This window comes from Chiloscyllium punctatum, chromosome 33 (genome assembly GCF_047496795.1).
Source record: "Chiloscyllium punctatum isolate Juve2018m chromosome 33, sChiPun1.3, whole genome shotgun sequence".
Classification (NCBI taxonomy): Eukaryota; Metazoa; Chordata; class Chondrichthyes; order Orectolobiformes; family Hemiscylliidae; genus Chiloscyllium; species Chiloscyllium punctatum.
The window spans coordinates 28,932,166-28,954,277 of NC_092771.1; the positions used below are offsets into that span (position 1 = coordinate 28,932,166).

Consider the following 22,112-nt stretch of genomic DNA (forward strand, 5'->3'; position numbering starts at 1 on the left):
TTCCTTCCAGACACAGATAACACAAGAATTTACACAGCTGGAGGAATTAGAATGGAAGCCAAATGCAGCACAGAATCTTTCCAAAAGCTTTCGTGAAGCAAGCTATAATAGGGCTGATCAGCAACATAGTTTCTGCTGAGTGGGCCTCAGTTCAGACAGAGGTTGAGGACTTTTGTTAGTAATAATATAGATTTAATCTAAAGTATTTGACATTGAGGGTGAGTAAAAAGAATTCCCAGAGTTGGTATGTCATGATCACCCAAAAACATAACTTTAAATGGCTTCATTATTTCAGATTTCAAAGTATTCATACTTTATAATATTTTGATTTACATTTCTCAGATTCTGCATAAATCAAAACAAGCATTTTCCATAAACAAATTCATGGCAATAAATTGTTTCTACCAGAATTGTCAAAAAACAATTCAACTAAAATAATACTCTCAATGGAAATCATATGGAATAATAAATTAGGCACTCTTATTTTAATATAAATTAGAGACACATATAATCAATGTTAGACTTTACAACCTGTGGAGTTTGCATCACTTGTGTGGAGAACAGAGGAGGAAATTTGCCATGTTAGGCCAACATCATTTGAGTTCTTTTACTTTAAATAAATGTAAAGGAATCTGATGAGTTTTGTTGGATTTCAGTCACCTTCATTAAATGTTACTTTTTGCACTCTGCTCAAATAACGCTGAGAGACAGTAAAATTTAACACTTACCCATAGTATCTTAATGGAAGTTCTGAGGAACTTAAATTACAATCTATTTTTAAGATTTATTTTCAGTTCAGTAAATTTTGCATACCTTTATGGTTTGGTCTGATATAGTGCAGAAAATGTAAAGGGCATGTACGTACAGCAAGTTGAGAAAGAAATATTCTAATACTCAGAGGACTGCCAGCACTAAGCACTTGCTCAGCCCCAGGCAAAAAACAATCCCATGGTCTCTGCCATTAATGACTTCATCAAAATACACAAAGACACAGGAACATAAGGTCGGTTGGAAAGAGGCAGTCAGTAAATTGAATCAAAGGATAGAGGTGTCCATCAACATTATCAGTATCATACTGGTTCCAGCATGTATGTGTATGACTTCCTTCATTGACAGTTTGGTTACCACCATGAAGACCCAGATTCACCACATTCAGTACCTGACAGATATGCACTTCATCTATCTTTGACACTACTCAGCATAAACGTCTATGCAGCTTCACCTTACTCCAGGTACTCCCTCCTCTCAGAGAACCCAGGGATACCTGCAGGCGTTCCAAGAGAAGAGTCACACATAAGTACCCAGAATCTTCCTCTCAGACAACTCCAGAGGTTCCTCCCCAGTACCTCTCCAATGCCTGTGGTGTCAAAACCCGCAGAAGTCAAAGCCAACGAAGGTGAGCATCTGGACAGGACACTCTCAGAAGGCCTGGAGTGATCAACCAGGTTTTTCAGGCCAACAGGGCTGACTATAGAGCAGGCTCCCTTCACCCCAGGTGCAAAAATTGGGACTCCACTTAGACATAGTGAACAAGAAAATAAGAAAACACCCCACTGAAGGTTTTAAAAGTGGCACAGATCACACTTCATTGTAAATAATCATGTATTTTCAGAAAGATATGCTCACTTACATTCTTAAACTATCTGCTCTAGGTTGTCAAATCTGGTGAAGTTGCACCCATTTCAGAAATGAGCACCCTCTTCAAATATCTCAAGAATGAAAGAAGTTGTAATGTCCAAGCATTGCTCATCTCTTAAAAGCAAATGACTCCCTCGTTGCAGACAGCATTAAGGGTCCTTGAGCCATTATGTTGTCAACTGTAACCAAGGCATTGTACTTTAATGTGGACAACACTGAAGCCAAATCTGGGGCCTGCCCTGCATAGTTTATCCATACTTACATCCACTCTGACAGTGACAGGATAGAATCAATAAGGATTTCACATATGTCTGTGGGATAGGTTTAATACTATCTTTCAGCTTTTCAGAGAGTGTATTTTTATTCAAATCTGGGAGATATGTAATGGGAAGTTCACATCTTCACTCTCCCTCATAGCTCAGTTGCCTGCTGACTGAAACTGTACAAAGTGATGCCTCTCTCATATTAAACACTGTTTACAGGTTGCTGAAGCATTTCAGGACAATTTAGCAGTCTAATTAGACAGCCAATGATGCAAGAATGAAAAGAAGGTACTCTTAATCTGCTGTCTTTCATGAGGAAGTGCACTGCTCAACACTTGGATACCCTATTTTGCTCCCAGTTTAAAAGTAACGGGGTTGTGATATGGCAAGGTGCTGAGGTGAGGTGGCTTTTAAGGCTTCAGACAACACGTGCATATAGCCATCTCATCTTAGTACCATGCCATATCACTGCCCTGCCTCGGTGACTGCTGCTTTGTCCCAAATGGTGAGGAGGCCCTGTAAAGTGCAAATATTTCAAAGTTGAATCAGCTGCTCTGAAAATAACCAGGTCCATGTGTACTCTGGACTGACCAGCAGCTGACAGCAATTTACTCAATAGAACCGAACACAATGTAAAGGAAGTTCAAATCCAATGCATGCATCCTGGAAGCACATATCAATTAGGGTCTGGTTGACCTCTCATGCTCAACAACTTATCTTGGTCTCCTGGATATCCCTCCTTAACAATGTCCTGATCATCATCCAAAGAAGGTCATTTTTGATGCCTCATTTCATCTGCATTTGGGAGATATTGCTCATTACCACATTTATCAGCTACCATTGTGAAGGACACAAAAATCACAACGGTGCAATGCACCCTCGCAAGGCCCTGCTGGAGCAGTCCAATTATTGAAACCTCAATGGTTTTCTCCATTATGGTCCTGGTGGAAGCATGGGCAATATTGTATTTCTGTTGTGAGAGAGTCTGGCCATTTCGTAAAGGTTTTATCAGCCATGTTTGGAAGGGGCCATCCTCGTTAGCCAGCAACCTTTAAGACCCAAGGAACTTGAAAGGATTTCAGAACCTGAAAACTCATGAGCGTGCACACAGCATGGCAGCTTCCAGAATATCTGGTGTATATCTTCAAAACTTGGCCTCTATGGACACAGATAAGTTGGACACTGATGGAGTGAAACAAATACAAATGCTGGAGAAACTCAGCAGGTCTGGCAGTGTATGTGAAAAAAGAAACAGTGTAAACTTTTCAAGCCTGGTAAGACTGTTCTTTAGAAATATTTCTGATTGCAATCACAAGTACTACATTATGCATCGACACAGTTTGTCATGGAGGCTTCGCAAAGAAGCTAATGTCATGCCTTGATATGGCGCTCTTGGTTATGTCACCTAATTCAGATCCAAAGGAACGAAGTAAAATTCAAGCACTTATCCACCACTATAGTGCTTCTTCCCAAATAAAGCGATCACTAAATATCACAGACCATGTCATTGCACAAGTAGTTAGGTGTGCTGACAAGTGTTATCTTCATTGCTACATAAGAAAGAAGAAGAAATGGCAACAACAGTGAAATTTTGAGGTCTGCAACTACGTGACTTTGCATATCTGACATTATAGGTAACAATCAATGCAAAAAATGTAACTGTCACGATTACTTGAGGTCATAATGCTTTTATGTTCACTCTTGCAAAAAAAACCTTTTAACAAAATCCAATTTGATGGTTGATAGATGGCATTACATAATCAGCGATGCACAATTACTTCGACTACAAGATGGTGTGACATGTAAAGAATTATACTCTACTCCTGAAGAGAAAAATAGTAACTTACTCCATCCACTCTGCATGTGGTGGCAACCTTTTTCTCTTGTTATGGCCCAGTTGAGTTTGGTGCAAAAATGACAAGGTTGCTACTTCATCCTTATGAGTTGCAGGCTCCACCTGAGATGAACAATTATACCCCATCCTTCATGTACATTCTGTGTTGCTGTCTCTAAAGGCCTTTCAGCCTCCTTACTTCTGTTCAGTCTCTTCCTGAATGGTTAATCCTCCCAATTCATTCCCAGAACCCATGGTTTTGGAATTGTCATGCCCTTGTCGTTCATACATTTCCAAGTTGGGACCAGAGTGATAATGATTGGGAGAATGTCCTTTCCCTCCCATGGTCAATAAGAACCCACCCATATATCTTGAATTATTACCCTGCACTAACACCAGTCCCTCAACAACTCAGTCCAATAAACCCCAACTACAAGCTTGAGCTTCTGTGATGCAAGGTTAGTGAGATTTATACATATTTTAATATCATTTATTTTAGAGTTTGAATTTTGAATACATGGCATGTAGGCTTTGGTCTGTGTTATGAGGAAATTTAACGCTTAATTTGTCAGTATCTCCGAAGCCACATTTATTTTTTAAACCAGAAATGAGATGTAAATATGAACTTGCTATCATTGAGACAGTTATACAGCCAGACAGAATGAACATTAACAACCATTAGGCTGCTTTTAGTTAGAAAGCTCAGCAATTTACATATCTTTGATTAGGGGAAAACACCCCTATCATGAAAAACTTTTTAGTTTTAGTTTGCAGAAGTCTTAGTTGAAGTTAGCTGGTGGAACATAGCAAGCTTGGAGCAAAACTTATTTGAGGGTGTGACAAAACACATTGATGAAGGTAGAGCAGTGGATGTGGTGTATATGAATTTTCATAAGGTTCCACATGGTAGGTTCATTTGGAAAGTAAGGAGGCATGGGATACAGGGAAACTTGGCTGTCTGGATACAGAATTGGCTGGCCGAAAGAAGACAGCGAGTGGTAGTGGATGGAAAGTGTTCATTCTGGGGCTCAGTGGCCAGTAGTGTTCCACAGGGATCTGTTCTGAGACCTCTGCTCTTTGTGATTTTTATAAATGACTTGGATGAGGAAGTGGATTTGTGGGTTATTAAGTTTGCCGATGACACAAAGGTTGGTAGGATTGTGGATAGTGTGCAGGGCTGTTGTAGGTTCCAATAGGACATTGACAGGGTGCAGAACTGGGCTGAGAAGTGGCAGACGGAGTTCAACTTGTAAAAGTGTGAAGTGAGTCATTTTGGAGGTCGAATTTGAATGCAGACTATAGGGTTAAAGGCAGGATTCTTGGCAGTGTGGAGGAACAGAGGGATCTTGGGGTCCATGTCCATAGATGCCTCAAAGTTGCCACAACTTGTTGTTAAGAAGTTGTATGGTGTGTAACTTTTCATTAGCAGGGCAATTAAGTTTAAGAGCTGTGAGGTTATGCTGCAGCTCTATAAAGCCCTGGTTAAACTACACTTGGAATACTATGTGCAGTTCTGGTCACCTCATTATAGGAAAGGTATGGAAGTTTTAGAGAGGGAGCACAGGAGATTTACCAGGATGCTGCCTGGACGGGAGGGCATGTCTCATGAAGAAAGGTTGAGAGAGTTAGGCTTTTCTCACTGGAGCAAAGAAGGATGAGAGGTGACTCAAGTGTCATAGAGATGTATGGTACGGAAACAGACCCTTCAGTCCAACATGTTCATGCCAACCAGATATCCTAACCTAACCTACTCCCAGTTGCCAGCACTTAGCCTATATCCCTCTAAATCCTTCCTATTTTTCAAATATCCAAATGCCATTTAAATGTTGTAATTGTACCAGCTTCACCATTCCCTCTGGAAGCTCATTCCGTACACACACCACCCACTGTGTGAAAAAGTTACCCTTCAGGTCCCTTTTAAATTTTTCCCCTCTCACCCTAAACCTATGCCTCTAGTTCTGGACTTCCCTAACCCAGGGAAAAGAACCCAAACTTTGTACTTCATGGGACCTGACCTCATGCTGATGATGCCTTGCAGGCCACTTCCATGATTTCGGCACCAAACTTCATCCCCTGAAGTAAATGGTATCTGATGCTGACAGGAGTCCTGAATCTGGCATTGCCATTCCTGATATTGTTTCGTCCTCCCAGTCTGATCAAGGAATATCACATTAAACCTGGTGCGGACTCTTCTCCCCATTAGCAATTCAGCTGGAGCTATCTCTGTAGTTGCATGAGACGTGATCCAATAATCAAAGGAACTGAGTATCACGCGAAGCCGTAGGCTGTTTCTATCAGTCTGCCTTCAAAGTTTGGACTGCATTTTCCACCAGACCATTGGACAACGGACAGTATGGAGCTGTCCTTATGTTGAAAGCCATTTAGAAAATACTCAAATTCTTTGCTGGTAAATGATTGCCTGTTGTTTGTGATCAACACTTCTGGGAGCCCACATATTGTCATCCTGTCTTTGACAAATTAACTTTATGTATGTCTAACCATATTGAATGGGCATCAATAATGACCGTGAAAGGACCCGCAGAGTCGAAGTGTAACCGAGTGCAGGGTTTACTCAGTCATTCCCATGAACATGGGGGAGCTGCTGGCAGGAACTGTTGTCCTTGCTGGCTCTCTGGGCACTGCCCTACCAATGCAGCTATGTCTGCATCCAATCCTGGCCACCAGATATAACTTCTCACCAATATTTTTATCTTGGACACCCTGGACAACCCTAGGGGAGTTCAGCCAGTATCTGGCAGCAATCTTTGTTAGGGACAATTACTCTTGCTCCCCATAATGAAATACCGTACTCTATGGCGATCTGATCCAGTAAAGTTTCAATTTTAGTTGTGATGGTCCCTTTGTTTCCTCTTGTTTTAGTTTTGCCAGGACTGCACCTTTTTGCATCCACTGTCTGATAATGTCAGTGGTGACCGGAAGGATGCCAAGAAAGTTTAAAACCAGAACAGATCTTCCAGTATAGGGCGGCATGGTGGCACAGTGGTTAGCACTGTTGCCTCACAGTGCCAGAGACCCGGGTTCAATTCCCGCCTCAGGTGACTGGCTGTGTGGAGTTTGCACGTTCTCCCCGTGTCTGCGTGGGTTTCCTCCAGGTGGTCTGGTTTCCTCCCACAGTCCAAAGATGTGCAGGTCAGGTGAATTGGCCATGCTAAATTGCCCGTAGTGTTAGGTAAGGGGTAAATGTAGGGGTATGGGTAGGTTGCGCTTCGGCGGGTCGGTGTGGACTTGTTGGGCCGAAGGACGTGTTTCCACACTGTAATGTAATCTAATCTATATCTGATTGTGAGAGGCAGCTCACAACAGCAGCACAATGTCTGCATTTGCTATTTGGCCTCCCAGACAATGTTTCAACTTGTAGTTGTACACACTTAGAGTGAAAGCCCACTGCTGAATTAGTACTGAAGCTGTAGGCAGTGTGGCCTTCACCTCTTTGCGTAAAGTCTAGATTAGAGAGGTGCTGGAAAAGCACAGCCTGTCAGGCAGCACCTGAGAAGCAGGAAAATCGACGTTTTGGGCAAAAGCATCTGCAGTCCTCACTTTTGCCTCCTCTTTGCGTAGTCTTAGCAGGGGTTTGTGGTATGTTCCTATTACAAATTTACATCCATAAAAATTTTGCTGGAACTTTCTCACACCATAGATGATCACCAAACCTTCCTTCTCTATCCAGATGTACTTGCGTTTTGTATCAGCCAAAGTCTGCAAAGCATATGCTATTGGGCATTCCTCTCCATTGGACCATCTGTGAACCAACACTACCCCAATTTCGGCAAAAGTGATATCCTGATGAAGGACTTTTCTCCAAAACATCAATTTTCCTGCTCCTTGGATGCTGCCTGACCTGCTGTGCTTTTCCAGCACCACTCTAAACTAGACTCCGATTGCCAGCATCTGCAGTCCTCATTTTTGACGTCCCCTATATTGTTAGGGGAGGCATCGCATGTCAGGACTAGATCTCACTTGGGATCATAACTTGCCAACAATTTAGGTGATGCTAGCTGCTTCTTCACTTCCCTAAAGGAGACGTCTTGGTTACATAATCATTTCCAAGGCTGACCCTTTTTCAACAGCAGGTGTATGAACTTTCTGTAATACTTCACCAATCCAAGGAAAGACCTAAGCTCCAGCACAGATGTGGGAGCCGGGTCACCTTTGATCATCCTCCATTTACCTTCCATTGTGTGTAAGCTGGTCTTGTTGATTCTGTAGCCCAATAGGTTACTTGGGGTGCCTGGAACACACTTTTTTTCCCTTCTAAGGCATATGTCTGACATCTAAGGACTATGTCTAAGTTCTTTAAGTGCTCTTTAATAGTCTTCACCATTATTAGCATGCCATCCAGATAAATGGCGACCTGCAGTAGGATGTTCTCCATTGACTGCTGAAAAATGGCAAAGGCTGATGATACCCCAAGGGGCAGTTTCGTATATTGATACTAATCATAGCGGGTATTAACTGTAGCATAATCTGGGAATCTTAATCTAACTGCAATTGCAAGTATGCAGTTCGCTTTGGGAAAGACAGCCAACCCCAACTAGCTTTGCATATAAGTCCACCTTGCATGACATTGGGTAAATACCCAATAAATATCCAGCTGCAAGAAGGGGTTTACTGTTTATTTAAGATCCCCACAAAGGTAAACCAACCTGTTAGGCTTCACAATCGGTATGACCAATGGTGCCAATTCTGCAAACTATTCTGGTTTGATGATTCCTTCACTTTCCAACCTCTTGATTTCTGCCTCTACTTCTGCACATACGACAAATGGCACTCTGCGGGCCTTGCAGAATTATGGAATTGCTTTCTGGTCAAAACGCAAAGTGGCCTTGGCTCCTTTGATAGTCTCCAGACCTTCCTGAAAAACTTTCAGATATTTAACTAGGATTTCACTCAGGCAGCCGTTTTCTAATTGAAAAATGTTGAGCCAATCAAGGTGAATCTTTCTCAACCAATTTTGCCCCATCAGGCTTGGGCCCGAGCCTTTTACTACAATCACTAGTAACTAAACAAGCTGCTTCTCATTTGAGACTGGAACCGAAGTTGTGCCTTTAATCTGTAAAGGTTCCCTGATGTAGGTTCTCAGTCTAGCTGATGTGTTATGCATATTTTAAGGGTTGGAGTCCACAGCAAATGTAGGTAAAGACTGGCTTGGTAATCAGTGATAAGGCCAAGCAGGTATCAATACCCATCAAAATTGGGCGATTATTTAACACAACGTTTATTGTGATTGGTCTGATTTGGATGTTGCTAAGCAATTTAACTGTTCCAAGCCAGATGTAGATGGGCTTATTGGAGTGTTCACACTCCTGGATACCGGCCTATTCGTTCTATTACTCAATTCAGGCCTAGTGGGACTCCTTTGCTATCTTGAGTCTGCATACCGGCAGCAACTGCAGTGGCTTGCTGACCTGGATCTTGAAGAAAATGTTAACCCTTTGGCCTAGGTTCTGTTTTGGGATTTTACTGCAAGTTCCTCTGTTCAGTGTATGTCTTGACTGAGGCTATGCAATTATCTTTATTCAGTGCTGTCCTGCAGGCTTAGCTGGCCTGGCAAGGTTGTCCACTTCCACTGACATACCCTGTAACTCATATGCTCCACTTGCCATATTTTCTAATGACAGAATGCCTGTTTGAAGTCTAGTTGGGCTTCAGCTCGAAGGCACTTTTGCATGGGTACATCATCAATCCCACATACCAAATGGTCCCTCAGCATCTCATTAATGGTTAAACCAAAGTCACATGCCTGTGCCAGTCATCTTAACCTTGACAAAAATCCCGACAGCAATTCCCTGGTTCTTGAACTGCTGAATAAAACCAAGAGCATTTCAGAATGAGAGGAGGGTTTGTGTCATAATATTCCTTAACTACATCGTCAACTCTTGGAAGGCTTTAGTTTCTATGCCTCAGGAAACTTTTGGCTCCTCATAACCAATAAAGCTGTGGGTCTACAAGCTGTCAGGAGAATTACTTGTTGTCTTTCATCTGCCACAATGTTGCCTGGAACAAGTAATGCATTCTTTCCACATACTGGGCCGAATTTTCAACAGCAGGCTTGAACAAGTCAAGCTTCCCAAATAATGACATAATGACAGAAATGCATGCGCCCAACACAAAGACAACTGTTGCGATGAGCTAGGCTCCCTTATTAGATCAAGTTAACAGCCCCAATCAGGGAACTCATATTCTGGTTGACCGTGTTACAATCACTACACTAACCAAATGGATTCTGTTTTTGATTCCTCCAGGACAACCTCTCCCTCCAGCAATATAATATTCTCATTCACAAATAATGCTACTATCCTATTTCCCTTAAATCTCTTATATCCAAGAATACATTCCAAACAGTCCAACCCAACTTTGAACCAGGTCACCTCAATCACCAGAATGCAATACTCCCATAAGGCTATTTGTCATTGTCCTTATTTACCTTGTTCTTTGCATTTACATGCATGCATAGTAAATCTATCTTAAACTTTCTTAGTCTGACTTTACCTAATAATCTCCTATTCGTTTCTCTAAGTGCTACTGATCTCTATTAATCCTTTGTTCCTGTTTCACCTTTCGAATGCCTAACCTTGTTACCCCATCTTTCTGCCAAATTAGCTTACCATGTATATCCTTTTCAACAACTCTAGTAAACAAACCTAACAAGGCCACGTTCTGTTGAAACTGGAACAATCTGGTCTCTACAGTTCACATCTCTCCAGATAACAGTCTGTGCTCAGAAATTTAAAAATCTTACCCCCTGCAATATCTCTCAAGGTGCATTTCATCTCTAGCCTCCTATTACTACAAACTATCCATTTCTGTAATATCACCAAATATTCAAATCTGCCACTTTTCATAAACATGATAGTGAAAGAGTCATGTTTCTAAACACTGTTCAAAAGAATTGTTTCTAAAGATGACTAATCATAAGCTCCTCCAGGGAAATTTCATTTTTGACCTTCCTGTTCCAATATGATTAAATAATGCTGTTAGTTTGTCTTACTTTATTCCTAATGTTACATATGTGGGCGGCACGGTGGCACAGTGGTTAGCACTGCTGCCTCACAGCGCCAGAGACCCAGGTTCAATTCCCACCTCAGGCAACTCTCTGTGTGGAGTTTGCACATTCTCCCCGTGTCTGCGTGGGTTTCCTCCGGGTGCTCCGGTTTCCTCCCACAGTCCAAAGATGTGCAGATCAGGTGAATTGGCCATGCTAAATTGCCCGTAGTGTTAGGTAAGGTGTAGATGTAGGGGTCTGGGTGGGTTGCGCTTCGGCGGGGCGGTGTGGACTTGTTGGGCCGAAGGGCCTGTTTCCACACTGTAAGTAATCTAATCTTTACTAATGATATATATTTCATAAAAATGCAAAAGATATGTTACATCTGAAGTGCATGCTTAATATATTACATAAATAACTATTTAAAACTTGGTCGACTTTGGCTAAAAACTGGCAAACATTCAAAAATGTTTCTTTCAGTTGTTTTTAAGAACAAGCAGCAGAACAATTAAAAGGTAACATTTAAAGGATTAAAGATAGTCAGCATGATTTTGTGAGGGGCAGGTCATGCCTCACAAACCTTACTGAGCTCTTTGAGTATGTGACGACAAAGTTGTTGAAGGTTGAGCAGTACGTGTGGTGTATATGGATTTCAATAAGGCATTTGATAAGGTTCCCCACAGTAGATTCATTCAGAAAGTTAGGAGATATGGGATATAGGGAAATGTGGCTGTCTGGATATAGAATTGGCTGGCTGAAAGAAGACAGCGAGTGGTAATGAATGGGAAGTATTTCGCCTGGGGATCGGTGACCAGTGCTGTCTCGCAGGGATCTGTTCTTGGGCCTCTGCTTTTTGTAGGTTTTACAAATGACTTGGATGAAAAAGTGGAAGGGTGGATTAGTAAGTTTGCTGATGACACAAAGTTCAATGGTGTTGTAAATAGTGTTGAGGGCTGTTGCAAGCAACAAGATATTGACACGATGTAGAGCTGGGCTGAGAAGTGGCAGATGGAGTTCAACCTGGATAAATGCTTCATTTTGGAAGGTTGAATTTGAATGCGGAATACAGGGTTAAAGACAGGATTCTTGGCAGTGTGAAGGAACAGCGGGATTTTGAGGTCTACGTACATCGATCCCTCAAAGCTGCCACCCAAGTTGTTAGGGTTGTTAAGACGGCATACGACGTTTTGACTTTCATTAACAGGAGGATTGAGTTTAAGAGCCGCGAGGTTTTGCTGCAGCTCTACAAAATCCTGATCAGACTACACTTAGAATATTGTGTCAAGTTCTGGTCGCCTCATTATAGGAAGGATGTAGATGGTGTGGAGAGGGTGTACAGCAGATTTACCAGGATGCTGTCTGGATCAGAGGGCTTGTCCTATGAAGAGAGATCGAGTGAGCTAGGGCTTTTCACACTGTAGAGGAGGAGAAAGAGAGGCGACTTGATCGAGATTTGCAAGGTAATGAGAGACATAGATAGAGTAAATAGCCAGGGACTTTTCCCCACAGCAGAAATGACAGTAACAAGGGGTCATAATTTTAAGGTGATTGGAGGAAGGCATAGGGGAAATGTCAGAGGTAGGTTCATTACGCAGAGAGTGGTGAATGCTTGGAATGCAATGCCAGTGGTGGTAGTAGAGTCAGAGACATTAGGGACATTTAAGCGACTGCAGGACAAGCAAATGGACGGCAGTAAATTGAGGGGTGGGTAGGTTAGGCTGATCTTCATTATGATAAATGCTCATCACAACAGTGAGGGCCGAAAGGCCTATATTGTGCTGTACTGTTCTATGGTCTTAGCATTTGGTTCACTAAAATATTGTATACATTCAAGCACTGTAATCAAACGATTTCTTGTATTTACTCCAACTGACAATAGCCAATCTTTGGCAAATTTAGGGAACCATGCCCTAAGGATGAATAATCTCCTTAAGATTGCTTTCATCTTGTATTTACGAAACAACAGAAGTTAATTAAACATGATTTTTAATTACATTTCAAAAATTCTAAATGTGATTAATTTCTTACCTTGACAAGCTCCTGTTTTAATATTTGGAATAAAACCACGACGACATGGTTGTGGTTGGGCGGGACACATCTCACATGGATGCCCCCAGGCTCGTCCAACTGTTGCACAACAAAGGATTTTGGTACAGACAATGCCAGTCAATTGTCCTTGGCACATCTGTTTTTCTACTGATGTGAAACATGGTCCAGTTCTGTAATCTGAAATACAAAATGTACCATTACAGTCGATTCACCTCACCTGCCATTTGGCACTCAATGGGCATCAGCATTTTACTAACAGCATCCTGGGTATCACTCTCAAGAAGTTGAACTGAACAAGGGCATAAAGGTATTGCGGCTACAAAGGCAAGTTGTAGATTTGGAATTTCCAGTGAGCAACTAATTTCCTGACTCCTCGATACCTGCCCATTACCTGCAAGGTAGGTCCACAGTATGATGAAAAACTCTCCACTTATCCTAAGGAGTACAGTTCCAAAGGTACAAACCTAGGCAAAGCAGCCAAAAAATTAACATCCCATCTATTTCATATACCGAATGGGAAATGGTGTGCCATGCAGAAAATATACGCCACACCTTATCAATGCGTGTGGGTGCCACAAGTGGGTGTGCACATGTGTGTGTGTAAATCTTTAGCTTTTCTGATAACTCTGAGAAAGTGGGATTTGATTTCCAGCACATTATCCCAGTGGGTCAGGTCAATTGATGCTGGCCTTGCCAACGACACCCACATAACACAAAAGTATTTTTTTAAAAAGCCTGGATGGGGTCTTGGAGGTTCATCACCGAGAGTGGCTCAGTGACATAAGTACTGTCCGAAATCATGAATTCATCAGCAACATTTCTACCAGGCTTAGCCTCTGGCAAGTGGGAAGGGAATCAACAAAAAAGAAAGCTCTACTTGGGTATTTGCACATTAATCTACCTACCAATAACAATTGTAGTAGAAGTGACAATTCTGCAGACCTTGTCGGGACAAAGCCCAGTCTTCAAAGTAACGCATCAGGTTGTGGCACTAGCACTATATTAAATTGGATAGATTCAGAACAGGTGCAGCAGCTCAGATCTGGGCACCTTTGAGGCATTAGCATAAGATGACTTGCATTCAACCCCAATCTGTAAACCCCATGGTCCAGCATGTAGGACGTGCTTCATAACATTCTCATCCTCAATAAAAGGACAGCCCCACAAATCAGTAAAAGAAACTAGGCTGATGTATTTGCAACTTTTTTCAAGGAGAACTGTCCCAGCATGACAATGCCAACCTTTAGACAATTTGATTCACTTAATGCGACATCAGGAAAAAGTTGAATGCACTAGATACTGTTGACCTTGGCAACATTTTAGCACATTTCCCTCCATATGCCATCCCTATTCAAGGTTCAAGTAGGTAGTTTACCACCAATTTCTCAGAGATAAGGGAGAATGAGCAAGACATGCACCCAAACATATAGGACTCTAGAGCTAGCCATTCCCCTAGCTATGCTGCTCCATTAATTCTAAAATATTGTCATATTCCAGACAACAAGGAAAATTGACCAGGTTGTCTTTTTCATTAAAAGCAGGACAAATCCAATCTAACAAATTACCAACCCCATGGAAGGAAGTGATAGACAGTATCACTGACAATGATAATGACAAAGTTAAAAATCACACAACACCAGGTTATAGTCCAACAGGTTTAATTTGGAGCGCACTAGCTTTCGGAGTGACGCTCCTTCACCAGGTGATAGTGGAGGAGCGTCGCTCCGAAAGCTAGTGTGCTCCCAATTAAACCTGTTGGACTATAACCTGATGTTGTGTGATTTTTAACTTTGTACACCCAGTCTAACACTGGCATCTCCAAATAATGATAATGACAACAACCCTCTGACTGTCTCCTGGGCAGGTAAACACTATGTGTGAATAATACAGGGACAGAGCATCCAAACTGTAATAGAGAAAGGGCTGTTCCAAAACCTGGAAGATTCTTTCTCACCTTTTGCTGTAAGCCTTCACACAGTGACTGAAAGACTGAACAATTAATGTGCCAACTGCCCTGTGTTTGTAGTAAAGGATTTGGGAAGAATAAGAATCTTAGAATTGGAAGAACTTGGGAAGTGAAAAGGATACCTGATCAAATCCTGTAGGCTAGTGCTACTGAACTATTATTCTAGTCTTTTTTTCTCCACTCCTAATATTTGTTTGTTTGTTTATGTGTAAATGTCTGCATGCATATAGGGTTTAGAAACGTGGCTAGAGAGTCACCGAGGAAAGTTTAAGTCAATGATTCATATTTTGTTTTCCTGTGGTAGTACAGGAAAGTACAGAAGTCTGGTCAGTGTTTTGTTAAACTGAGTCTATTAGATAGGTAAACAGTAAACCTTTGACTACTTTATTTAAATCTCTAACTTTTGTGATGATCCGCACGGTCCACAACTCCACCAACTTTAGTGTTATCTGCAAATTTACTAACCCATTCTTCTACGCCTTCATCCAGGTCATTTCTAAAAATGACAAACAGCAGTGGCCCCAAAACAGATCTTTGGGGTACACAACTAGTAACTGAACTCCAGGGTGAACATTTCCCATCAACATCACCCTCTGTCTTCTTACAGCTAGCCAATGTCTGATTCAAACCACTAAATCACCCTTAATATCATGCCTCTGCATTTTCTGCAATAGCCGACCGTGGGAAACCTCATCAAACGCTTTACTGAAATCCATGTACACCACATCAATTGCTTTACCCTCATCCACCTGTTTGGTCACCTTCTCAAAGAATGCAATAAGGTTTGTGAGGCAAGACCTGCCCTTCACAAAACCATGTTGACTATCCCTAATCAAATTATTCCTAATAATTTCCTAATCACATTCAACAAATTTCTTTCACTGTTTACACTCCACAACATTTCATCTTGTTACTTGTTCTCTCCAACAAATCCTGTTCATTCTCTTCCAAACCCACATTTAAAAGCTATTCAACAAGTCTATCTCCTCTTTCCATAAGATCCATACAAAACACTTCAAATCAATTTCTTTTGAAGTTGCTTCTCGAAATGTTTATTCAGCTTTCCATTTAAATCTGTTCTTGGCAAATACAAAGTTACAAGTCCACAATATCAGGTTATATTCCAACAGGTCTATTTGGAAGTACAAGCTTTCAGAGCGCTGCTCCTTCATCAGGTAACTAGTGGGGCAGGATCGTGAGACACAGAATTTATAGCAAAAGATCACACTAGTTTGCAATTAAAATGATATATTGAACAAATGTAGATTGTTGTTAAGTTTTTCATCTTGTAGAATGGGTTGCAGATTTTATTAATATTAATATTTCATTAATACTGCTTTTAAGTCACATTCGCAAGATAATTTAAGGTTTTATTAAAAAAAAATGACATCTCAGCTCAGACAATGCATTAAAGGTATGAGTTTAGAGTCTGTCTGTATCCAATCTTAGTTGTACCGGCTCTATGTCCAAAGTAGGAATTTATAAAATGTTATCTGGATTGACTGCCTGTAGGTTGTGTGTTTTTGAGCAAAAATAGAATGTATCTGCAAATACAAATTCACCCCATAGATGAGAGAGAGAGAGAGAGAGAGACAAAGAGAAAGAGAGAGAGAGATTGTGTGTGTGCGTGTGAGAGTGCACGTGCACGTGAGAGAGTGTGTGTTTGCGTGTGTGCTTGCATGTGTGTGTGCTTGGTCATGTGTGTGAGTGTGATGGAGTAATAAGCCTGTGACAGGATGTGTGCGTGGGTGAGAGTATGTGGGGTGCATGTGCATTTGTCAGAGAGAGAGAGACCACGTGACTGTGTGAGTATATAAGAGTGTGTGTATGTGTTCTTTGTGTGTGAGAACACACTACAGATGTGTGTTCACATCAGATGGTCACCTGTAGTGTGACATGAACCCAAGGTCCCAGTTGAGGCCATCCTCATGGGCACCGAATTTGGCTATCAGTCTCTGCTCGGCCACTCTGCACTGATGCATACCTCGAAGTCCACCTTGGAGGATGATCACCCAAAGACCCAAGGCCGAACTTCCCTGACCGAAGTCTTTCCCGACTGGGAGGGAACATCCCTGTCTGTCGACTATTGCGCAGTTCCATTCATCTATTGTTGTAGCGTCTGCTTAGTCTCGCTAATGTACTATACCTCAAGGTATCCTTGCCTGCAGCATATGAGAACGCTGACAATGTCGGCTGAGTCACACAACACCATGCAACAATCTCCAGACAGGGATGTTCCCTCCCAGTTGGGGAACACTTCAGTGGTCAAGGACATTCTGCCTCAGATCTTCAGGTGACCATCCTTCAAGGTGGACTTCATGATATGCAACAACGCAGAGTGGCCGAGCAAAGGCTGATAGCCAATTTTGGTACCCATGAGGATGACCTCAACCAGGGCCTTCGATTCATGTCACACTACAGTTGACCCCACTACACTATACACTCACACATACACACACACTTACGCAGAACCTCTCTTATACCATACACTCTTCTCTCAGACACACACGGATACAATCCCTACACTCACACCCATGCACACATTTTCTCACAGGCTTATACTCTGTCATACTCTTTCACACCACTTTATCAAGCATGTACACACGCAAACACACACTCTCTCACACACATTCACACTCACACACTCTCTCTCTCCCTCACATGCACACATACCCAAACGTAAGTCTATGGGGTGACTGCGCATTTGCAGAACTTTTTTGCAGATACGTTCTATTTTTGCTCTAAAAAGCACACAATATGCAAGCAGCCAATCCAGATAAAGACTCAGAATTGGGATACTCAAACTTCACACCTTTAATACATTGTTTGAGCTAACATGTCACCTTTTTTTTATAAAATCTTAAGTTATCTCGAGAATTGACTTAAAAGAAGTTCTGGGATTTACATATTAATGAACCGAAACCTGTAACCCTTTCTAAAAGACAAAAGAGTTAACAGCTATCTAGGTTTGTTCAATATATCGTTTTAATTGCATGACACTGTGATCTTTTGCTATAAATTCTGTATCTTATGATCCTGCCTCACTAGTTACCTGATGAAGGAGCAGCGCTCTGACAGCTTGTATGCCCAAAATAAACCTGATCGACTTTAATCTGGTGTTGTTAGATTTTTAACTTTGTCCACCCCAGTCCAACACTGGCACCTCCACATCATAGCTCACCAAATATGGCCTTTTCTACTACTACCTTGTTCTTATTTCTTTGTTGCATCTTCTATCTGCAGATAGTATGTATCAAAATATTTCAAATTTTTGTACCTATTCTCGATCTCTTCCTTCTATATGTAACTATTTCTTGGTGACTTTGAGACATGCATTGGTCCGCCAATGTTCACCTTCTTTTTCCCAAATTTGAACAAAGGCTGTAATGAGGACAGGAACTGAGTAGCACTGGAGGAAACCAACCTAAGTGTCATTTGAACAGGTTATTGCTAAGCAACTGCTGCTTCATAGTACTGCTGATGACACCTTCCATCACTTTACTGATGACTAAGAAGATGATATGGTGTTACATGACCAGGTTAGATTTTTCTTGCTCTTTGTGTACAGGACATTTGTGGTAACTTACCACATTTTCAGGTAGATAATTTGGAAATGCTTGGCTAGGGGCATAGCAAGGTCTGGAACACATCTTCATTATTATTGCCGGAATGTTATCACGGTCCATAGCCTTTGCAGTTTCTAGTACCTCCAAACATTTCTTGGTATCACATGGAATGAAAGATAGTGATCTGCGATGTTTGAGACCTTTGGATTCATTAATTTTCCATAAATATTGGAGAAGACTGATGATAAGCAACATTCTTGTCAAATACCTCTTAAAATCACACGGTTCCGGTTCCCCATTAGCTATTCATCATTTCTCTTTGTTCTAGATTTTTTTCTACCTCTTCAGAATACTCCATCTACTTCTTTCCTGGAATCTAAACTGATGATTCTCTAAAGCAGCTCCATTTGTTCACACCCACTCTTCTGTTAGAATTCTCAATACTACCTTCTGTTCCAAAACCAGACATCAGCCTGTTTTTAGCTACATAGTGAATGCAATCTCCTTGTAGGTAAATACCTTTGCACAGCTCCACAAACATAAACGTTAAGCTCTTTCCATGTTTTTAAATAATTCTGTAGTTATTTTCATCTAATCCAGTCACTTATCCAGTTTTGATCCCATTATTGCTGCTTCTATCTCACTCTCTATTTCTAGTTAATACAAGATCAATATCAACTCTTTTTCTGATTCAAGCAGGTCAGGTATTTAAATCTTTCAATACAGACTGTCAAAATGATTCTTCCAATATTTTTCTTATTTTATTTCAGGGTTTTTTAAAAATAATGCTCCTTCATATTCTCTACCACTGTTGCTTTCAGAGTCTTACAGAAAGTGTCACAAAATCTGCTTTGCCTTTTTGATACACAAAATTTAACTTTGCTGGTTAACCCAAATCTATTAGTATATCATACTGTTGTTTCAACCGATCTTCCATGATATCTCTTCCAGTGTCCCTAGCAACAATCTGTTCACGAAGTATGTCCAGCTGCATGTTGAGGCTGGAATGGCAGGTTCAACTCACTATGTGCCATCTGCAAAGCTCAGACTGCCACAGACAGCATGTTCAGTAAAGGAATCACACTGCTGGTAAAAAATGAACAGGTAGAAAGGGGATGGGTGACTACAGGCAGAACAGAGGAGGGAAAGTAATGCTGAAGTCCCTTGTAGCCACCCCCCCCCCCATCAGATATTACCATTTGGATACTCTTGGGGGGGGTAATATCTCAAAGTTTGCAGATGATCCCAAGTCAGGTGGGAGGGTGAACTGTGCAGAGGATGTAGAGATCCTTCAGCATGGTCAGGACAGCTTGGGTGAGTGGGCAAATCAATGGCAGATGCAGTATAATTTGGATAAATGCTTCACTTTGGAAGCAAAAACAAGAAGGCAGATTACTACCTGAATGGCTATAAATTAGGAGAGGGGAGTGTGCAGCGGAACCTGGGTGCCCTTGTGTACCAGTTGCTGAAGGTAAGCATGCAGGTACAGCAGGTGGTAAAGAAGGCAAATGGTATGTTGACCTTCATTGCAAGAGGTTTCGAGTACAGAGGCAGGTAAGTGCTGTTGCAGTCAGATACACAGTGCTTTAGTGAGACCTATCCTGTACCTAGAATATTGTATACAGTCTTGGTCTCTTTTTCTGAAGAAGGATGCTCTTGCTTTGAAGGAAGTGCAGCAAAGGTTTATCAGACTGATTCCAGGGATGGCGGGACTGATGTATGAGGAGAAATTGACGTTTAGGATTGTTTTCACTGGAGTTCAGACAAATGAGGGGGAATGTCATAAAGACTATTAAAATTCTAACAGTACCAGGCAGGGTAGATGCAGGGAAGATGTTCCCGATGGCAGGTGCATCCAGAACCAGGGGTTGTAGCCTGAGGATTCGGGTGGACCATTTTGGACGAAGATGAGGAGACATTTCTTCACTAAAGAGTGGTGAGCCGATAGAATTCATTACCACAGCAAGTAGTTGATGCCAAAACATTGATTGCATTCAGGAGGCAGCTAGATATAGCACTTGGGGCAAATAGATTCAGAGGTTATGGGGAGAAAGCAGCATTAGGCTACTGAGTTGGACGAACAGCCATGATCGTGATTAATGGTGGAGCAGGCTCAAAGGATCAAATGGCCTCTTCCTGCTCCTATCTTCTATGTTTCTTTGTTTTTATTAATGACTTGTCTGCGGATAACAGTGGAAGCCAAGGCCATGGTGCCTGGGGTGGTTCTAGTATACAAGAGGGGAGGGACAATAGCAGCAATAGTGAGAGGAAATTCAATAATAAGGTGAACAGAAAGCTTTTTATGCAGTTGTAAAAGGGACCCCTTTTACAAGGCAGGATGGTATGCTGCCTCTCTGGTGCCAAGGTCAAAAATGTCTCAGAGTTTGTGCAGGACTTTCTGAAGGAAAAGGTGAACAGCCAGTGGTCATGATAAACATTGGTACTATTAACAAAATAAAAAGGGATATAGGATATCAGGACCTAAATTGAAAAGCAGGACTTCAAGGGAAGAAATTTCAAGATTTACTTTTTATTCCTTCACAGTATATGGGGAGTGCTGACCAGGACTTATTGCCCATCCCTCATTGTCCAGAGGACAGTTAAGAATCAACCACATTGCTGTGGGTTTGGAGTCACATGTAGGCCAGACAAAGTAAGGATGGCAGAATTCCTTCCCTAAAGGACGTTAGTGAACCAGATGGGTTTTTCCAACAATTAGCAATGGTCATCGTGGTCATCATTAGATTCTTAAGTTCAGGGTTTTGTTTTAAAATATTACTCCAGTGCTACTTGCTAGTGTGAGTAAAAACAAAAGGATACACCAGATGGACATGTGACTCAAAAAAATGGAAACAGGAGGGAGAGAGTCAGATTCCTGGGACACTGGATCCTGGGAAGGTGGCACCTGGACAAGCATCTGGGCAGGATTAGGACCAATACCCTCAGGAATGGGCTATGTTCTAGTATTGTCGGGAAGGTTTCAACTAGAATGGCAAAGAGATAGAAATCTGAGTAGGGAAACAGAGGCAGAAACAAGGATAGATACAAAAGATAGAAAGGTAAGCAAAAATGGAATGCATAACAAAAAGAGCAAGAAACAAATGAGGCCATTGTGCAAAATAAGGCTAAGTTGACTAACAAGGTTATAAAGACAAAGTCAAAAGTCAAAATTAAAATGAAGAATAGCAAATGGTGGAAATCTGATACACAAACAATAACTGCTGGATAAAAAATCAACAGTCTGACAGGACATGTGGAGAGAAAGCAGAGATAGTGTTTCAGGTCTAGTGACCCTTCTTCTGAACTGTTCAGTAAGAATAAGAAATCAGTATGTGTAACAAAATAGTATTAGCAAATTAATGGCGTTAAAGGCTGACAAATAACCTGGGCCTGATAATCTATGTCCTAGAGTACCAAAGGAAGTGACCCTGGAAATACTACATGCATTGGTGGTCACCTTCCAAAACTCTACAGACTCTGAAGCTGTTGCTGAAGATTAGAGGGCGGCAAATATATCCCCACTATTTAAAAAGGGAGGGGAAGAAAAAGCACAGAATTATGTATAAGTTAGCCTAACAGCAGTAGTATGAAAAATGTTAAGATTCTTCATAAAAGATGCAACAATGGAACATTTAGAAAGCAGTAATGGGACTGGATAAAGCCAGGGTGGGCTTATAAACGACAAATCATACTTAACAAATGTGCTGAAGCTTTTTGAGGATATAATTAGTAGAGTAGATATGGCACATTTAGATTTTCAGAAGGCTTTGATAATGTCCCATGTAAGAGGTTA

General features: G+C 41.5%; 1 protein-coding gene across 1 annotated transcript in view; it reads right to left on the reverse strand.

Annotated features, from left to right (window-relative positions):
* Positions 1–22,112, reverse strand: part of LOC140458518 (fibrillin-1-like) — a 574,711-nt gene that overhangs the window by 452,780 nt on the left and 99,819 nt on the right. Inside the window, exon 6 of the mRNA XM_072553247.1 lies at positions 12,767–12,964. Coding sequence (XP_072409348.1) covers positions 12,767–12,964 — 198 coding nt within the window. The remainder of the gene's footprint in view (positions 1–12,766; positions 12,965–22,112) is intronic.